A 20,619-nucleotide genomic window follows, 5' to 3' on the forward strand; every position below is an offset into this window, starting at 1 on the left:
AAAACAACATTGACATTGACATTTGGTTCTGAAACAATAACAAAATTGACATTCGCTGAGGGCGTGCCAAAAACAGACCGGGTGAAAGAGGTCATTGACCCTGTCCTCATTAAGCTATATAAAAAAGTTGTAGGTGGCAGCAGGGGTGGGCAACAGGACTCAATAAGGCATCTCTACTATAGTGCGGCATGGAACTTATCTGTTATAGCGCCGAAACTCAAGTTCTTCATCCATTGATGCATTGTAGAACCGGTTTCTTTCGTTAGAGTCTTTCAGCTTAGCGTGAGACAATACAAAGACAAGTGACATAATACATGGAAAATGTATAAGTTGGGCTATATATTTGCACATTAGGAGGGTGGGTGGGGGTAGAAAATTTGGACAGCGTGAATTTCGAAAACAATTCTTACTTCACAATAGGCAGAAAAATTGTATACAACACATTTTGCATGGACAACCGATATACTTTACCCCCCCCCCCTCACCCTTAAAGTGCAAATATATAGCATAAATTTGTTTCTAAAGTATGATATTTTCGTCATACTTAGGTATATTTCATTAGGATTAACCTAACTTCATTTCTTGAGTGTCAGCGCTGTAACTGATAAGTACCTGTGGCTTACTTGGCACTCAAAGATATACACCCGGTTGTGGAAAGAGGGTTAGCCTTCAAATGTTTAAGGTATTTACATTTATAAAAATCCCAAGGGAAAAACTGAAATTTTGTGATCTTTGCAAAAATCTGAAGGAACAGCAGCTGGGATGGTCAGGAGTAAGTCAGGACTGGCCACTTTCATCCACCTGATGTAATCTCGGAGTGTCATTTGTTTTGCCATATACGACACACTTCCATCACCCTGCATTTCTTCTCGCCGTGCCTTACAAACTTCAAGATATACAGTGCAATATTCCGCCAAGTGCGGCGTACACAACAGTGCACAATTTTGCAAAGTTGTAAACCCTTCGTTCATTTTGGAGGAGTGGGTATACTAGGTCTATCGAGCCATAAAATCAGCAAAAGTAATAGTGTTCCTATACTGTTTTATTGGGGGAGCAGTGTTATCAGATGTCTGGTCTAAGTTGCGCCGCCATATAAGTGAACAAACGCCGGAAGCTCCTTTTTTATAATGAAAAAATGCACCGAGTGAACGATTCCCCCCCCCCCAAAAAAAGGCACCGATTTGAAAAATTAAATGCGCTACCGCCTCAAAAAAGCACCAAAATGGCGCAATTGCGCTCTATCTGACCACTATGTGGGGGAGATATCTGGATGAACATCATAAAACCTCTACCTGGTTGTGTTAGTCATACGTCCAAGATGGTGGAATTTACTCTAAACTGGTCCATAGAACGAAACCTGATTGTAAACCAGTATGTAAATTTCTTTGGCTTTCTGCCTGCGCTAATGAATAATGTTAACATTCGGTTGAACAAAATCTAGAGAACGTCAAATCTTTTTTGAATATGAGGAAGTTTTTTGTGCTTTCCAAAAGACTGTTAAAACTTAAATGGATTGAAAACAGTCAGTAAGATGCTTTTTATGAAATAGGCTAATTCCTCATGACATAGGCTAATACACGCTCACAAATTAATTGGAAAAGTACAGATATTGCAGTTAATTTGAAGAGCATTTCAAATAGACCATAGCCACTGTGTAAATTATTCCAAAAGTCCCTCAGTGATAATCCTCCTTAACCTGTCGGAAATTTTCTTATTCCGATCCCCCAACCCCTGATGGATTAAATTTAAAGAAATTTTAGAATTTGATTTCGAGAGGCCGCTAATTTACTTCGGAGAGACATCTAATCGAAACGGCTAAGTTTTCTAATACATCTAATTAGATTGGGCGCTGACGAGGATACAAGAAGCCTAGACCCACCATAATGTCCATATGTTTCTATGTTTCTTAGGCTGCATTCCAGGTTCAAGAAAAAGTAATAAAAACTTACTAAAAAGTAACTTTTTTGCTTCAGGTGATGTTTTGTAGTATCTGGATCAACAGAAAAGTAACTTTAAATTTACCTTTTAGTAACTTTTACTAAAGACAGTTCAAGGGCACCTTTAGCGAAGTAACTGTGCATCATTATTATCATTGCTATTAATAACAGTTCGAAACATATTGGGTAAATTTGTAATTTACAACAAAATTTAACTAGGATGAAAATGAATAAATCACTTAATGCCTTGTTTTAGGTTCTTTCACAATTGAATGATTGCTTCTGGGGCAAATTGCATTTTGAGTCCTTAATGGGCTAAAACGACTTGAAACAGGTCATAGTAACCAAAAATTTTAAAACATGTTATTACATTTGTCTTGGAGCACCACCACTTTACTGGCTTAATTTTTTAATAGGTAAAAGAAATAAATTGTGTAAAATTAATAGAATAAGATAGGTCTCAGTCGGTAAAAAAAATGAAGTAATATTCGTAACAGCATCGCCCAAACCAGTCGGTGAAAATGACAAGCCACTCAGTAAAATCCCCGTCCCCTAAAATTTTGGCTAGTGGTGCCTCTAGTCATAATGTAACAATAAAAGACATATTAGGCTTCGTTCATAAAGCAGCTTTTTTAAGCATTACTGTGTCAGTGGCAACCTGGCAGCCATGAATTTTAAAACGAACGCAATAAATTTTCGAACTTTCGACGAGACTGTCTAATTTTTAACTGATCAATCAACTCCCATTCAATTAACAAATGTACTAATAAATACAAATGTATAATAAATAGCGTATTTATGTACTTCTTTTAAGCTTTTTCAGTGGTGGATTGGGGGGGCGGGGGGGGGGGGGGGGGCGCCCCCCCCAAGATTTTTTTGTGGCAGCCTCATTCCTTGTTTTTTTTTCTTTTTCAAGTCTTTTTTTAGATTAAATTTTTCAATTTGGTCAATTACTGGCACCTTTGTAAAATTGCTGCCCCCCAAGATTTTGCTCATTGGTGCCCTTGTCACATTGGGCCTCCCCCAAGGTTTTGCTCTAGATCCATCCCTGCCTCTTTCGCGTGCTGACCAATGGTTTGCGTAGCGCGCGTACCAATCTCCTTATTCTGTACCTTCGGCTGGGTAATGCGTGGTCAGAGGTGAATCATCCAAGACTGTCCGTGTTTTCCCCCAGGTTTTTCCAGGTACCCATTTGGAGTAGAGTATACTCTTGGCTGAGCTCAGAGAGCACATTGCAGACTCCCATTCCGAAGCAAAGAACCAGCGACACCATGATCCGAACCCCGTCTTCAGGGACAAGGAATTTCAAGTTAAGCGCGCTAACCACGGGGCTATTTATGTACCAGTACTTCGAATAATAGCTGTCATTGGAAATATTTGCATAATGGCATAATATAAGATCTATCATGTTTTCCCACTTCTATGGATTTGTCCGTAGATCTACGGAATTTAATGTCTGTCTATGGACAAAAGAAAGCAAGCGCGGAATACCCTCGTAAAAATTGGAATCCTATTGAGGATGATATATTCACCCTTTCCTTATAATCAAAATTTAAAAAAAAACAAATTTTTTTAACTGAAAATAAGGAGCGACATTAAAACTTAAAACGAAGAGAAATTATTCCGTGCATGAAAGGGGCTGTCCCCTCCTTAACGCCTCGCTCTTTACGCTAAAGTTTTTTATTGTTTTAAAAAATAAAGTTGGTAGACAGAGTCAAACTTTAGCGTAAAGAGCGAGACATTGAGGAGGGGACAGCCCCTTTCATATACGGAATAATATCTATTCGTTTTAATTTTTAATGTTGCTCCTTATCTTAAGTTAGAAAAACTTGTTTTTTTATTTAATTTCTGATCGTTAATTAATACAGCTTTGATTTTGGCTCACCATACATGAATAATTAAAACGAAATTTGCATATTAATTTTACTTTTTTGGCTAAATGGCTTTCTGAAAATTTTGTTCTGACGTAACTTACGAATTAACTTACGTAACGAACTTCTATATTCGTATGCTTTATTACGTATATTAGGGAGTTTGCCCCCCAGTTGATACCTTGCTCTTTACGCTAAGGTCGAATTTTATTCAGATCATAAACCCCTGAAACACAAAGGCCGGTTAATGAGAATAGATAGCTCTTTTGAAAGTACTAAAAAAAAAACTTTAGCGAAAAGGGCAAGGTGTTGACGAGGGGGCAAACCCACTAACACGCGTAGAAATTTCAGTCTGTTGCAGTTTTTAATTTTACTCCTTACTTTTAGTTGAAAAACTTGTTTTTTTTATTTAATTTCTGACCGTTTTTAAATCAATGATTGGAAAAGCAGTATTCCTTCCCTAGAAATATCCCTTCGCCCAAGAAAACATCCTCCATGGAAGGATCCTCCCCCATAACCCCCTCCTCTGACACCCCCTCCCTATCAGAAAAAATCCCTCCTGAAACGTCTTTATACTTCCCATTAACCAATACTATATGTAAATTAAATAAAAAAAAAAATGTTTTTTAAACTGAAAGTAATGAGCGACATTAAAACTTAAATCGAACGGAAATTATTCCGTATATGAAAGGGGTTGTCCCCTCCTCAACGCTTCGCTCTTTACGCTAAAGTTTTTTTTAAATAAAGTTGTGAGCCAGAGTCAAACTTTAGCGTAGAGAACGAGGCGTTGAGGAGGGGACAGCCCCTTTCATATACGGAATAATTTCTGTTCGTTTTAAGTTTTAATGTCGCTCCTTACTTTCAGTTTAAAAAACTTGTTTTTTTTATTTAATTTCTGATCGTTTTTTAGTTAATGCAGCTTTTATTTTGGCTCACCGTCATTGAATAAGTAAACAAAATTTGCATAAAAAATTGACTTTTCTTTTGCTAAATGGCTGTCTCTAAATTTGGTTCTGACGTAATTTACAAATTAACTTACGTAACTAACTTCTATATTCGTATATTTTTCTTCTGGCAAAAAATACAAAGTTGCAGATTTTTGCAGATATGAGCTTGAAACCTATCTAATAGGGTTTTCTGATACGCTGAATCTGACGGTGTGATTTTCATTAAAATTTTTTCACTTGCAAGGGATGTTTCCCCTCTCTTTAAAAAATCGGGTAAATTTTCTCAGGCTCGTAGCCTTTGATGAGCAATACTAAACTTAATAAAATTTATATATTTAGAATCAGCATTATAGACACATTCTTTTGATTCATTTATTAACATCAAAATTCCGTTTTTAAAAGTTTCGATTACTATTGAGCCGTATCGCTTGTCTTTTTATTGTTTTTTTTTATTACGTATATGTTATATGAGGGGGTTCTCCCCTTAGTCAATACCACGCTTTTTACGTTAAAATTAAAAAAAAATTTTGACTCACAAACCACTGAATCACGAAGGCCGTTTAATTAGAAGAGAGAGCTCTTTTGAAATCACTAAAAAAAATGTTGCGTAAAGAGTGAGGTATTGACTTGGGGGAGAACCCCCTCATATAAGTAATAATTTCTGTTCGTTTTAAGTTCTAATGTTGCTTCTTACTTTCAGTTGAAAAAACTTGTTTTTTTTATTTAATTTCTGATCGTTTTTTAAATAATGCTTGGAAATCCGGCACCCCCTTAATAGAAATGTCCCTTACCCCAAAGAAACATCCTCCACGGAAAGATTCTCCCGAGTAACCCCCTCCTCCATCCCCTCCCCCCCTCCAGAAAAAAATCCTTCCTGAAAATGTCTTTATACTTCCCAATAACCAATAAATAATGCTGGCAAGTCCGGCACCCCCTTCATGGCAATTTCCCTTCCCCAATGAAAACTTCCTTCATGGACAGATCCTCCAACATAACCCCGACCCACCCCCCCCCCCACTACCAGAAACAAAACTCCTGAAAACGTCTGTATACTTCCCAACAACCAATACTATATGTTAACATTGGGTAAAGTTCATAACTTTTAGTCCTCCCCCTGGGGAGTATACTATTAGAGCTACTACAAAAAGTCGTAAACATTTTAGGCAATGATACGACAGACCTTAATCATTGATTACCTAACCTCCAAAGGCCCCAATGCCCCTCAACTTTTTGCCCCCCCCCCTTTCTTTGTATTTATTTTTTGAACTTTTTTCAACTTTTTAGCTTGTTTTAACATACAAACTTTCTCACCTTTTTTATGTCATAAAATGATGTCAAATATACTTAAAACAAAAAGTTCACATTTAATATTTTCAAACTACGAAATGAGAATGATATAGATACGTTAGTTGTGATTTTTAGTATTAGAGAAATAATGTTTGTAGTGACACTTTTTTTTTTTTTTAACTAAATTGTTTTTGGACTTGTGATTATTCGACTTTTATGTTGTTTTTTTTATTTACGCGGCTATACCAGTGGAACTCTATAGCTGGTTATCGACACTACCTAGTTTATTTTATGTTTTCAGTCAGTATTTTTTGTACATTGGAATCATAAACGTTTGCATCATATTAGAAAAAACGAAGATGAAATATTCGAAGAAAGTGTGTCCACATGATAAAGTCATCGTTGCGTTGAACGCTAACAATGACAAATATTTTAACTATGAAACAAGCAATAGCAGGGATCTTATTGGAAATGTATGTGTGCATTGTCATGACAGTAAGAGATTAAATTTCTTTTGACTACCAAAACAATTCAACAATTGTCATGATGGCTATTTAAGAGTCGGATATCCAGAGATGATAGTACTCAAACAGAATTCTCTCAAAGTTCCAACTTAATATTCAAATCCATTCTTGAGATCTGACCTTCTGTAAAACTGCGTGCACATAGTGTGTTTTGATTTAGCTAAGATTTCCCTTCAATACTCACTCAAATTTTCACCCTCATACACTTCGCCTTTATAGCACTATCATCACAGTAGTAATGGTAATAATAGGAGAAGTAGTAGCAGTAGTAGGGCTGTATTTGTAGTAGTAAAACAGTAGTAGCAGCAGTATTACTAGCAGTAGTAGCATGTATATGTTACCTTTTGATCCAGTTGAACATCCCTCCTGATGGTACCTCGGAAGTTTCATTTTGATACGGTAAGCCGTTCCAAAAATACTGCTGATAGGCCCTTTTGACCCCTTTTGACGCCCTTTTCATCTTAATGATTCTATTCTTACAAGTAGTTGCAATAGATGTGATAGTTGAAGTAGTTTAGTAGTAGTATTAGAAGTAAAAGTAGCGAAGGCAGTAGCATTAGTATTAGCATGCACATATTGCTTTTTGGTCAATTGATTTTCCACTTTAAGCATTCTCTATAAGTTCTAGCTTAATACCCAAATTCATTCTGAAGATATGCCCTTTTGATAATCAGCGAGCATGTAGTGTGTTTTTGTTTTGTTCAAGTTTTCCCTCAATATTCTCTCAAATTTGCATATTCATACGCTTCGCCTTAATAGTACTATTATCATATTAGTAGTGGTAGTAATCGGAATAGTAATAGCAGTAATAGTGCTGTATTAATAGTATTTCTAACAGTAGTAGCAGAAGTATTATTAGCAGTAACAGAATGTACATGTTGCCTTTTGGTCAGTTGAATATCCCCCTTCATTCCATCTTGATACGACTCATATTACTTCCAACCGAATTAACCCCCTTCGAAGTTTATGTGACCGCTTCTTCCATAGACACCTTATATTCCCCTGATGCATAAATCACAACCCTTGCCTCTGGGAAGTTTTGTCAACCCTGGAGGCATTATCATATGATCTACAGACGGTTCAAAAAAGGTTAGAAAAACTTCGGAGGATTTTTAATTTAGTCTGTTTTTCTTTTTGGGGAGTAGAGGGAGGGGAGGAGGGAACATGTCTTTGAACAAAATGGCTATCTCAAAATTTACATCCTTGCTCATAAATCACAACCCTTGCCTCTGGGAAGTTTTGTCAACCCTGGAGGCATTATCATATGATCTACAGACGGTTCAAAAAAGGTTAGAAAAATTTCGGAGGATTTTTAATTTAGTCTGTTTTTCTTTTTGGGGAGTAGAGGGAGGAGAGGAGGGAACATGTCTTTGAACAAAATGGCTATCTCAAAATTTTGATTGGAAGTTTTTGGGAAAAAGACGATGTGGGGGGGGTGCTAGTTGCCTTCTGATCACTTTTGAAAGGGAACTCTGATCTTATAGAAGAAACTAGAACGTTCAATCTCCAATCAAATGAGCCTCCTTCAAAGTAGTTTATGCGACCATCCCTTCTATAAAGCCTTATATGCCCCCAGGGTATAACTTACAGACCTTGCACACAGGCTCTAGGGGGTCGTGTCAACCCTGGAAGCATTGTTGCATGATTGAACGATATGGATATCTGAAAATTTCGTTCAGACGACTTTAGAGGAAAGAGGGCGTTGGCAGGGGGGAGGGCTAGTAGCTCTCCAATTGCCTTTTAACTCTTAAAAAGGGCACAAGAGCTTTCGATATCCAATTGAATAAGCCCCTTCCGTTCACGCGCCCACTCCTTCCATACAAACCATATATGTTAACAATTGGCTACTATCAATATTTACGATATAACAATATTCTACGATAACTCCTTCGATACGAAATGCCTTGGTCAGAAAAAAATATATAATAATAACAACACGTTGTGGCAACTTCGCTCTTTACATAGGCAGCGCTATTGCGCTGCCTATGATCAAAAAGTTTGTGGTAACGAGCTATAAGTAAGGAGAGACCCGGCTCAATAGTGACCGAATTCTAAAAAATAGAATTTTTATACCAGTAGATACATCAAAAGAATCGAAATTTTTATGCTATTTTAAATATATAAGTTTCATCAAGTGTAATCATACCGATAAAAAGTTATGAGCCTGAGAATATTTGCCTTATTTTCGAAAAAAGGAAATACACCCCCTAAAATTCATAGAATGTTAGTGAAAATTACACCATGTGATTCAGCGTATCAGAGGACCCTACTATAGAGGTTTCAAGCTCCTATCAGCTAAAATGTGGAATTTTATATTTTTTGGCAGAAGAAATATCACGGATGGGTGTTTATTTGTTTGTTTTTTTCTTTCCCAGGGGTGATCGTATCGACCCAGTGATCATAAAATTTTGCAAAAGGGCTCATTCGAACGGAAATTCAAATTTATAGTGCCCTTTTTAAGTGACCAAAAAACGGGAGGGCGAATAGGCCCCCTCACACGCTCATTTTTTTCCAAAGTCATCCGATCAAAGTTTTGAGACAACCATTTTGTTCAGCATAGTAAAAAAAATAATAACTATGTCTTTGAGGATGACTTAATCCCCCAGAGTCCCCGGGGGAAGGGCTGCAAGTTGTGAACTTTGCCTATTGTTTACATATAGCATTGTTTATTGGGAAGTATACAGACTTTTTCAGGGGGGATTTTCTCTGGTGGGGCGTTCGGGAGAGAAGGTTACGTGGGAAGATCTTTCCATGGAGAAATTTTTCATAGAGGAAGGGAATTTTCCATGAAGGGACGCCGGATTTCCCAGCATTATTTAAAAACAATCAGAAATTATAAAAAAAATGCAAGTTTTTTTTTAAACTTGAAAGTAAGGAGCTACATTAAAACCTAAAACGAACAGAAATTATTAGGTATATGAGGGGGTTCGCCCCCTCGTCAATACCCCGCACTTTACGCTAAAGTTTTTTTAGTACTTTCAAAAGAGCTATTTATTCGAATTAAACCCTTTGTAATTCAGGGGTCATTCTTAAAGAATTGGAACACAATTAAAACTTTAGCGTAAAGAGCGAGGTAATGACGAGGGGGTGAAAAAACTTTCAGTTGAAAAAACTTTTTTTATTTAATTATAAAAAGGAGGTAATGGAAACATTTGATCTATCATAATGTGTTCATGTACCAACACTCTCAACCAAGAACTTGGTGTTGATAGATTATCAGCACCTACACTAAATACTTAAGGGCTGTTGACCGGAGTATCTAATTCTCAACTAATCAACTCCCGTTGAAAATATTAGACAAATTCAATAATAAATGTGTCAATAAGTATTTATGTAGAAGACTTTAAATACCGTTAATTAAAAAGAGGGTTACGATTTTTAGGTCTTAAAAATATTGACAATAAACCTTAAAAAGATCTGTCTCCCACCTAGGCAAAGAAACTAAAGAAGCTAACACAAGTTTTTGCTAAAATACGGCATCTAATTACATGTGTAACTTCGCGTCTCTCTGAAAACTTTGCCCAAAAAAATCTAGGATTTTTCACAAAAAGAGTTTACGAGGTATTTAACCTTGACAAATTAATCGAGATTGCAGGTTATTTTGTCTGTCACATAAATTTGTTAGTTTGTGATCCATTTTTTGACCGATTATGAATGTTCAATTGCTTCAAAATTGTATAAGTATATGCATTTTCGATGACTGAGCAATAATGTGGCACCAAAACTGTCCCTTTCTGTACACAAAACCCTTGTATAAATAAAATATCATAAACAGGCATTTGGGCACAGGAAAAAATATATATAAAGGACTCTTATTGACAACTTGAAAGGGCAGCGGAAAGGACACTTGCCTGTGGTATCTTAGACTCGAATCTTAGATACGATGGATTTTCATTCCAAAACGAATTTCTCTCTATATTCTCTAAATATCTCTAAATATCTCTTCTCTAAGTATCTTCTCTAAATATCTCTAAGAAATATTCTCTAAATATCTCTTCTCTAAGTCATTCAGTCATTAAAAATCGTGCAATATAAAGATTAGTATAATTTCACTCTTAAGCACCTCCCTTCCTTCGCTCTTATTATTCCAAACCATCCCTAACCTATTTCACCCCTCCCCTGATTTCACTACATAAACATATGTATTTTAATGAGGGAGGCATTGACCTCCCTCACCCAACCTGACCTCTATCCCTTTCTCCATTAATGTAAACCATCTTCATGGTCATGTGAAGCTGGCTAAAGTCGTATGTTCTGCAGTTGAGATTATTAATCGGAAGATAGAAAAAACGAAATAAGAACAAAAGCGTCCCATTTACTGCTGGGTCAGCTGTTTTCGTTAAAAGGCATGCAATTTACAAGGAAATTAGATAATTGAGATTATTAATCTGTATTTTGCGTTAGATGGTGCTAAAAATAATTTACAACGCTGGCGATTTTTTTGTACGTGTGCCAATTTCAGTTCTTGCCCCTTTCCCACGCTTTGGCTCATTCCATTGTTCAGACCTGATAAGACAGTATATAAGACTTACCTTTGCCTATTTTAAAGGAAACCACCCACCCAAATTTACAACCAGACCACCCACTTGTTGCAACAGCAACATGTTCAAGATTAAAACACCAGAATATACATTTACTTTTGCCGTTCATTTGCTTATCATGTATAGTTTTCATTACAGGAAGCAGCTAATACGGAAAAGTAGCCATAATTCAACCGATTCATCTATCGTACATTCGGAGCTTCCAGATTGCCATCTACCAAACATCTCATTGACACAATATTTGTTCGAAAAAACTGACAAATTTGGACAAAAAATTGCCTTGGTGAGCTGTTTTTTTCTATAGCCTCATAGGTTTGTCTTTTGCGTTTCTTCCGTAGGTACAAAACTTAACATGGGGAGAGATCCAGGGTTTTTGTAGCCTCCATACCTCTTATAACTGAGAAACCCTGTCTTCTACTTGTTGCTCTATGCCTCCATACCTCCAATACGCACAGAAAACACAAGTACATGCCGGCTTAGTGGTAAATGAATGTTTTTCTGCGTTTAATTGAACATGTGAATATTTAATCAGATTTTAAGATCTGTCTTCTTGATGGTGTGATAGCTGAAGTAAGCAGTTAATTTTTCTTCATTCTTGTGACTATTTTGGTCCAAACAGTAGCCTACTGTATTCAATATGATAGTAGTAACTTTTGTTCATGTTTTCCTTTGTTATCCTTTCTGTGTGGCCAGTGTAGCTTTCATATTGGAATGTGTCATATTAATTATAATAATGTATTTATAACCCACGTCATAATAAGTTGTGACACTTGTGGAGTAAGAGAAGGGAAAAAAAGAGAAATAAATGCACTACAAAAAAATACACTACAAATAAAAAAAATACAATGATTAACCGAACAGACGGACCAAAGGATGATGAGGCGATAAACGATAAAAAGCTGATTTCGACAACCTTCCATGCAGCACGGCCAGCTTTGCAGTTATATCAGGGACATTAAACTTACGAATTATCTTACTATTACTATGCCAGGGGGGGGGGAGATAAAGTGAAAATTTACAAAATCTGAAGTAAAAAGAGCGGATCTGCTTAACATCTTTTTTCTTTAGAAGAGGATAAAGACCAGAGAGATAAAGGACAGAATGATCACATAATCTAGCATATAGGCTACCCAGTGCACGTCTATTATACTTCCCTCGATTGGCAACAATCTTAGAATAACCCATTTAATTTTCTTTTGAACATCACGAACATTGCACTGCCGTAGGCTAGAAATTAAATTAGTAACAGTAATTCTCAACCATCGAAAGGCGGAAACAGAGGGTATAGAAAAACCACGACCAACTAAGGGAGCATTAGAGGAAGTCAGACCATTAAATACTAGAAATTCACATTTATCAACATTAAGAGAAAGACCAATTTTAGAAAGTAGACGTGAAACTTTTGACACCATAAACGAGAGACCTTGCTTATTTTTACATAAAAGTAGAAGATCATTCGCAGTGGCGAGATAAGAAACATCTGAGAGTCAAATGAAATATCTTGATCTAATTTCATCTAATATACCCGAAATGCACATTTTGAATATCACGTAATATTGTATTATGATATTCTATTCTAGTGTTGTATAGTGCAGAAGAATATTTTATACCCTCTAACATTAAATTCGAAACAATTGTAACCCTCTATTGTTGAGTGCCGCAAATGTTTTTTTAGTTTTCTTAGTTTTAGTAACTGTTTTAAATGTCTTTATCATTGATGTTTAGCTGAGTAGGCAAACGCTATAAGGAGAAAATTTCTAACTTTTTTTGATATGGGGATCGTCAGGAACAGAAGAAGCGTTTGTTTATGTTTCTTTAAATAATTTCTTTATATCTCGTTTGCCTTAAATAATTTTCCAGACAAAAGTAATAAGAATTCTTTTTATTAAAGCCTACTAAATAGCATAAACCAGAAACAAATCCTGTCTTGAAAGTTAAACTTTTAAAGAACCGGCTACTCTCAGGCTTGTTCAGATCATAACATTTTCTATTCCAAATCCTGATATCCAAATTATATAGCGCTTCTAAATTTGCGGGAATGTAACAATTATCTCAAAACCCCAAAATATGATTTTTTTTTTCTTTTTTCTTTAATTTCCGATTTTGATGGAATTCGATTATTTATACACACATAGAGCTTATGTTATTTGTAATCCGACGCAAAGGTAGAGGCAATGTATGTTTTGGTCAAAATCTTTATGAGGGTATAAGCCGGGATGGGCTTTCAAATCTCAATCAAATTTGACATACCATTTGTCCGATTAGGAGCCTACATTAACTCCGACTTTCCTGGGTAGTGGGGCATTTTTGTCTTCACGATATGAACCAGAATGTTTCATTAGATGGATCTAACTTTATCGCGAATAAGATTTGGTGTTCAAATACAATCCATCCTTTCGGGATAGGGGGGGGGGAGGTGGCTCTAAGTTCATTCTATTAGAACATCTACCAGAAAACGGTTTTATTTTAACCAAACTTAGTGGCAAGGAAGAACTAGTGACATAGGTTTCCCTTTTCATGATAAAAGCTCGGATCAACCCTCGGGAGGGTGGAGGAATGAGGGCTTCTTAATTTATAGGGAATAAGACAAGATTCAAAAGAGGGTTTATCAGATTTTAATAAACTTAGCAGCGACGTAGTAAGAGTAGGGTCTTAGCGGTGCCTGTTGGTGGTCCTTGCCCACCCTAAATTGTTTTAGGGAAAGGGTCCCACATTATTGTCACTGCAGTTTCAACTAGAGCGGGTTGTCAAATAATAATGGGGCAATTTGAAAAGTAAGAGTGGTGTCCTTGCTGTGCATTTTCTAAGTCTATACCTAATCCAACTTTCCTGGAGAGAAAGGGTCCCTAGATTTTTGACATAACAACATCTGTAACAACGCATTTAAAAATCTCAAGAAAAATTCTTAGGAGCGAAAACTAGTAATTTTATTTGATCTTTCTGGAAGTGCATACCTGATTTGATTTAAATGAGGTTATGAAATACCTTAATTTGCGTAATCATGACATCTATTTAAAAAAGTCTGTTGGATCTCAGTTAAACTTGGTGGTAATTAGAAACTGATCGTATCTTACTTGTATCTTTTTCAGTTTGTAATCATTCTGACCCCTCTGGAAAGAGGAGACCCCTGAAATATCTAACTTGAACATGGTGGGAAGTTAGAGTACATTTCCAACTCGTGTCTTCGTGAAGTCTGTGCCAAATCTTATCTTGCTGTAAGAAAGTTCTTAAATTCTTGTCCCCACAGTTTCTAAGAGAATCGGCTATTGGATTCCGACAAAACTTGGTGGAATATAAGGTTAAATAAGTCTAGGATTTAGAATTTCCTTCGCTACTTCTTGTTATCGACATAAATTTATAATTAGTTTTTTTTCAAACTCCTCGGGAAATAACTACTGGTACGGTATCTCACCTCGCCTTTTCGGAGTTCATCTCGATTTTATATCCTCGAAGAATACGGAGAGTGGGTAAGGGAGGGGGTTAGATTCCTCTAATCAAGACGTCTACCGGAAGGGGTGGTCAGATTTCCACAAAAGCTAGTATTGGATCAAGCATGATTTCCATTTTATGCTTTATTTGAGTTCAAGGCGGATGGTATCTCCTAGCATGAATGGGATCCTTATGCAAATGGGTCCTAACATTCACCGGAATTAGCTGTTAAAACTTAAAAAAATTGTTGACAGTATCCTACTTGTAAAATTTCAGGGTCGAGAACTGATTTCGCCTCTATTGGGGCTAGGGTGAAAGTGAGCTTAAGTTCAGTAATCTGACCTCTACCAAAGAGGGGGTCGAACTTCAGTGGGGGTCAAAGTGGGGGGTCGAATTTGATGAAAGGTGAAAAGTAATTTCCAGGTTGTGGGTTTTTAGGCTCTAACCCGATTTGACATTTTCTTGGGGAATAAGTCTCGAATTCTTTTCATCTGAAAATAATTTTCTGAGGAAATCTGAAAGGAAATTGACCCCCCTCCTTTGGTTTCCCCAAATTAATGCCTCTTGTTCTGGTGTTTCAAATTTTCGCTTTTTGCGCAATCCTATCTTGGTTAAAATCACCACTCTGAAGCCTGAATACAGCATCTTGAAAACAAGATAGAGGCCTTAAAGGAGTCCTATATACCAATTTATATTGACTATTTTGAAACTCACAAATGAAGAGGTAGTTAGGCAGTCAGAAGATGGCGTGTATCCATAATTCAAAGGTGCACATTAAATGTTATGAAAAACTGAAATGACTGGGAACTCAAACTAGTCTTCAGTAAAAAGAATACAATTAACACCAGCTAGTGTGCCCTAGTCAAAGCAATTCTATAGCTAACATTCCAAAATTCTAGCAAAAAGTAGGTAAAATGCTGATTGAATGTCCCTCTGTATCACGATACGGTTCAATTATGTAAAACTAGTTGGTTGCAAGGACTAGTCGGGGGTTGGGGTGTGGTAGGCAATTTCCCTTAGAAATATCGTTTCCCACCCCTCCCCTAGAAAAAAATCCTAGAAAAAGATATCCTCAAAAGCAATTTTAGAGCTAAGTTCTGACCGTAGACAATAAATTTCATTTTTTTCATCTCCCAACTATTGCTGGTCGAGCTCGCCTAGAAAAATCCTTAGGTACATCTAAAGCTTCTAGTCTTTAGATCTTGTAAAAAATACTACCTTTTTTCTTTTGAGTGCAGAGGACATAATCCCAATGCTTACATTAATTCCTAGAAGATTAAATAAAGATCTCTTTTCAGGAATGTGGGATTACAGGAAGAAAATATTGCTACAGCCAAATTCGGCAACTTTCCGTTCGGTTTGGTTCAGCTTTAATAAAGATGGGACTTAAGAAGGGTGATGTACTCGGTGTGGTTCTACCAAATTGTCCAGAGTGGACTTTTGTCTTTCTTGGTTCCGCTTATGTTGGAGTAACAGTGACACCTGCCAATCCTGCTTATACCGCCGGTTAGTAATATCACCTATTTATAGCATACAATGTATGTTTTGGTGACTCTTTGCACTATTCCTTCCATGACACTGTCACAGGTTTCTTAAGGTCTTTGAACCTCCATCTGCTTCTTTGTTGTCACCATTGATATTCATTAATCTTGTTAGATGCCTGGTGGCTTTACTTGCTCGACTATTATAATTTTTTTTGCCTATTATCTCATTTCTATTCAGTTGATAAACTGATGAATGTTGTATCTTTCTCAGAGTAGCTTTGATGATCAACTGAATTTTTAAATAACTAAGAAATAAACATGTCCTTTGTTGAACCTTTGTTGAACATGTCCTTTGTCAATGCTCTATTTAAAACCTGCTCGTCAATCTAATTAGCCTTAATAAGTTACATTCGTATTCAAAAGATAGTTGGTAATGTCAAAGACGAATATTGACTATGTGGTTCTTCAAGGAAAATATCCAAAGAAGAAATTATTTAACAGAACGTTTTAAAATCTCGATATTTACAGTTTTTTATTCGGATTGATGCCCCTGAGGTATAATGGGACTTTTTCTCCACCCTCTTGGAAATACAAGCACGAATTTTTATAATATATTGAGAAAAAGTGGACATCTGAAAAATATCCCAACTTAACCAGCTTAAATCAGAACTGATAAAATCATAACGGCCACGTTTTTGACAGTATTAGCATAACCGGTTTTGAAGGCTTTGTTTAAGAACAATTATAACCTCTGTTACAAATCAATTTGATACATTTAGAAAAGTTTTCTCTTGGCTCACTTTCCCAGATCTTAACTTAAAAATACAACACAAAAATCAAGAAAAGCTCAAAAAATTAATTACCGAAATTACCATTTTTTTGTAGTATGTGTCGTCCACCGAGGCATGAGCTGACTCGAAGGTTATTAACACGACTCACTGAAATGAATTCTGACACCATTTTTGTAACATGTTTTCTCGTAAAAAACAAAAACTGGCTGCACGCCAAGCGGCAAATCAGGTAAGATATTCGGACCGAGCAAGATAATATTCGAAACTGGACGACAAAGCCACCGACCAGATTAAAGGATCTATTACTTTTGTTGCTCATTTATCTTGGAGTGATGAAGTTACTGGCTCATAACACCAATTTTCAGTAACCAAGGGCTTAGCTCTAGCAATTTTATTGGGGGGGGGGCAAGAAAAGGTGACGCCACTGTCAGTACCTGAAATTGAACCAGCTTTCATCTTTTGTACACACTCACTCCACTTGTAGAGAAGTTACAGATGTTTTGGGAAAAGAGTTTGACTAACAGAGAAAGATGACAAAATTTACAACATGCTTAAAAAGAAAAAGATGAAATGATATCCAAACTCTGCTTCACCTCAGAAGAGAGGCATTGGAAGCGTTGACAAGCTTCGGCAAATAATCTAGAAGAACAAAAACTAAAGCTGAACTAGCTATAAAAGAAAAAAAAACTAAAAGAACTTAAACGAACTTAAAAGAACTTAAGTTACATCACTTAGTTTGCTGCAAAAAAAGAAATGTTCTGGCTTCTAAATGTTCAGTCTATAAATACAAGCATTTTCAGGTTGTAATAAATGGCTCTATTACAGAATTTCAATTTCTGTGATTAGAAGGAATGTTTTTTCCCTTCTGGTGTATTTGGAGGTAATAGCGTTTTTCTTAAACGCACTGCTTACCATTTTCATCTTATAGTTTTTACTCTTTGACAGATATTTCTATCATATTTATTTCCTTGTGTGCAAAAAATGTTTTGTACAAATACAGTACAAGTAATGTGAAAACTTCAAGGTGAGATGGTTCATATAAAGCCAGTTGTGGTTTTACGTTCTACACTGCTTATAGGACGTAATGGGAGGGGTTGAAGAGGTCAAGGCTCCACTTTCGATCTCAAATTACTCAGATTATGCCATTGACATGCTTACCTATGTGCTAAAAGGAGCTCGGAAAGTTTTTTTTGTTATCCACTCAGGCCCTCAAATATTGCACTGGTGTCATTCTTATTCAAGCAAGATTCAGTCTGGTAATGGGGTTGGGTGCTGAGTCGTTTTAAAGGCCATAGGTCCACTTTGGTACTCATACGAGTCCTTCGGTCCTTTTTGTTAGTCAGTCTTAAAGAAGTTTAAATCTTAATGCTCAGTAACGTGACCTCTTAAATTGTATGGCAGAGATCCCACTGCATGGTATTTCTTTGACATTAGATTTGCGAATTAACACAATGTTAATAACTCATTCTCAGCCTCCTTATGGCACAACCGTAACAGAAAAAATTACTTGAGGTAATGTTTTAATAGGAATATTTTAAGTCAAAATAAGAAATAAAATAAAGTGTGATGCTGATCGTTGCCAGCAAAGTCTTCCACTCACCATTGGCTTTCTTCATCCATGACAGAAATGGTAAAAAGCAACTGGAGGCTGTGCTAATAATGTTCCGTGGTAAAATTAGACGTAGAAGAAATTTATGGTGCTGACAGATGGATTCAATTTGCCATCCTCTAAAGGTTAAGGATAGAGTTAAAATACCAACAACTAGGGGAGACAAAAGTTTGGAGGGATTAACATTTTAACTGTTTTAACAATTTTAACTGTTTCCTCACAGCTTTACCCCCAATGGCTGGGAGTTATCACCTTTCTCTCCTTTTGTCTCCCTCTTCTAACTTCAAGCATTCTTTTGCAGTCATCTATGGCTATTAACGCCTACTTCACAACTTTGGGCTTCTTTTATTGGCATATGGATGAATACCTTAGATTGGTCCGACACTGACAATTTACAAAATATTGATGAAAAAAATGGTGTTCTCACAAACAGCTAAATGACAAAAATTTAGTTTCACTTCCCGAAAAAATATTTTAAAAGTGCTAAAGTCACAAGTCCTATTTCAATCAATCCATAGAGACAGTAATTCGAAACAAATTCAAGCTTTTCAGAAATGATAAATCGGATGAAGCTAATAAACTAAAAAAAAATACTAAAAAGAAAATTCGTAGATCAGCTCGATCCTACTAGAAAATAAGGTCTAAGAAAAAATAAACCCAAAAATTGTTGTTTAAAGGCTATAAATTTGTATGACGGGAGACTTAACCAGCTATATTTAAACCCACCTGAACCTACCTGAAGTTACATGCAATAACCTTAACAAGCTCCTCGCTTCCATCGTACATAGCCGTTTGGAATTGTCCTATCAATTACCACCTGATGATTTTCCCCTACTTCACCCTTTATTTCTCCTTATCAGATAGAAAGAAGAATTCGTGAACCAAGAAAGACAAGTGTCTGCCTTGTCGATACCCCATTAGCCTACCTCTTATTAATGTCCTCAGTGATTTTCTTTCAAAACCCTTGTCTGTCTTCTTCAATGAGATTACCGAGTCTTTGCAATTTCCATAGACAAGAAACTAGGGTGTCATAATCCACCTAAAAAGAAAAGACAGAAAGTCTTCTTTTGAAGGTGTTTGCCCTATATCTAAAACTCTGATTTTTTCAACATTGTATGAAAGACTCCTTGCAAATTGGCTAAAGAAATAAATCCTCCCTTATATTTACTCGAGACAATTTGGGAACCACAAATCCACTTCAACTTCCCAATACCTTGTTCATCTCATCTACTCCATTGGAAAAAAATTTGGAAAGAATAATATTTGACTAGATTTAATTTACATTTACCTTCAAAAAGCATTTAATCTTGTTAACCACAACATGTTAGTTAAAAATTTGTCGGTACATTCAACATTAACTCTTTCTGGGGAAAGGATTACCTGTACTATCTAAATCATTATACCAGTCCTCTTACTGTCCACAACAGGATAATTAAAAGTACTCTCCTAAGCCCCCCCCCTTTTCTCAGCTATGTTTGGAAGCAGGGTAAGGGATTTCCTCACAGGTGGATATTTGTCGATGACCTAACAGTCGTTGAAACCTACTCCAAAAAAAATTAAAGAGCAACGTTCTGAGCATCTTCAATGACATTGTACAAGGTGCCTCAGACTTGGAAATGAGAATAAACACTTTTACGCAATGACAAACCCTCGCACGGAAAATTCTTTTCCCAAAAGATGTGCCCTCTCAGATTCTGCCCACCTCTGGTCTTTTCTTGACCCCTCCGACCCTGTCCTTCGTTTGCTACTTCACCTCCAGGGATGAATGAAATTTTAAATAATGAGTAGTAAATGCTTTATTTATTCTACCAACTTAATTTTGCATTTTTTGGTCATTTTAAGTGTGTCATTCTAATGTTGTTTTGATGTTTTTGTCCCGTCCCCTGAGATTCGAATTCGGCCCTTCGTGTCTTGCGATAGCGATTTAAAAAAATATCTTATCTTATTTAACAACTAAAATAGATATAAACTTTAGACAATACTGCACTATTAATTTTATTGTTGACATAAGGTATGTCTGAAACGTCTAATACACCTAAGTAGAACTGACGACAAATATAGGTGGGGATAAGAGATTGTCGACATGCAAGCGCTGAATAAAGTTAAATGGGAACAAAATATATGCTAGATCCCTAACACCGGGATTTTTCCGTATGTAATGAGCAAAAAAACGTGCTTCATACTTTTCTCTTAGAATCA

The 20,619-nt window shown here is 36.3% G+C and overlaps 1 protein-coding gene across 2 annotated transcripts in view; it reads left to right on the forward strand.

The window, feature by feature from the left end:
• The first annotated feature begins 1,430 nt into the window (after positions 1-1,430).
• The window catches only part of LOC148949733 (uncharacterized), a 111,836-nt gene continuing 92,647 nt past the window's right edge, over positions 1,431-20,619 (forward strand). Inside the window, exons 1-3 of one of the 2 annotated variants that reach the window (XM_089093078.1) lie at positions 1,431-1,526; positions 11,234-11,390; positions 15,835-16,042. In XM_089093078.1, the coding sequence (XP_088949204.1) occupies positions 1,465-1,526; positions 11,234-11,390; positions 15,835-16,042 (427 nt within the window). In that variant the 5' untranslated portion in view covers positions 1,431-1,464. The remainder of the gene's footprint in view (positions 1,527-11,233; positions 11,391-15,834; positions 16,043-20,619) is intronic. The other variant, XM_089093079.1, reaches the window with a different exon arrangement.

Source organism: Artemia sp. Qi Xiang Cuo, chromosome 8 (assembly GCF_049724085.1).
Source record: "Artemia sp. Qi Xiang Cuo chromosome 8, ASM4972408v1, whole genome shotgun sequence".
Classification (NCBI taxonomy): domain Eukaryota; kingdom Metazoa; phylum Arthropoda; class Branchiopoda; order Anostraca; family Artemiidae; genus Artemia; species Artemia sp. Qi Xiang Cuo.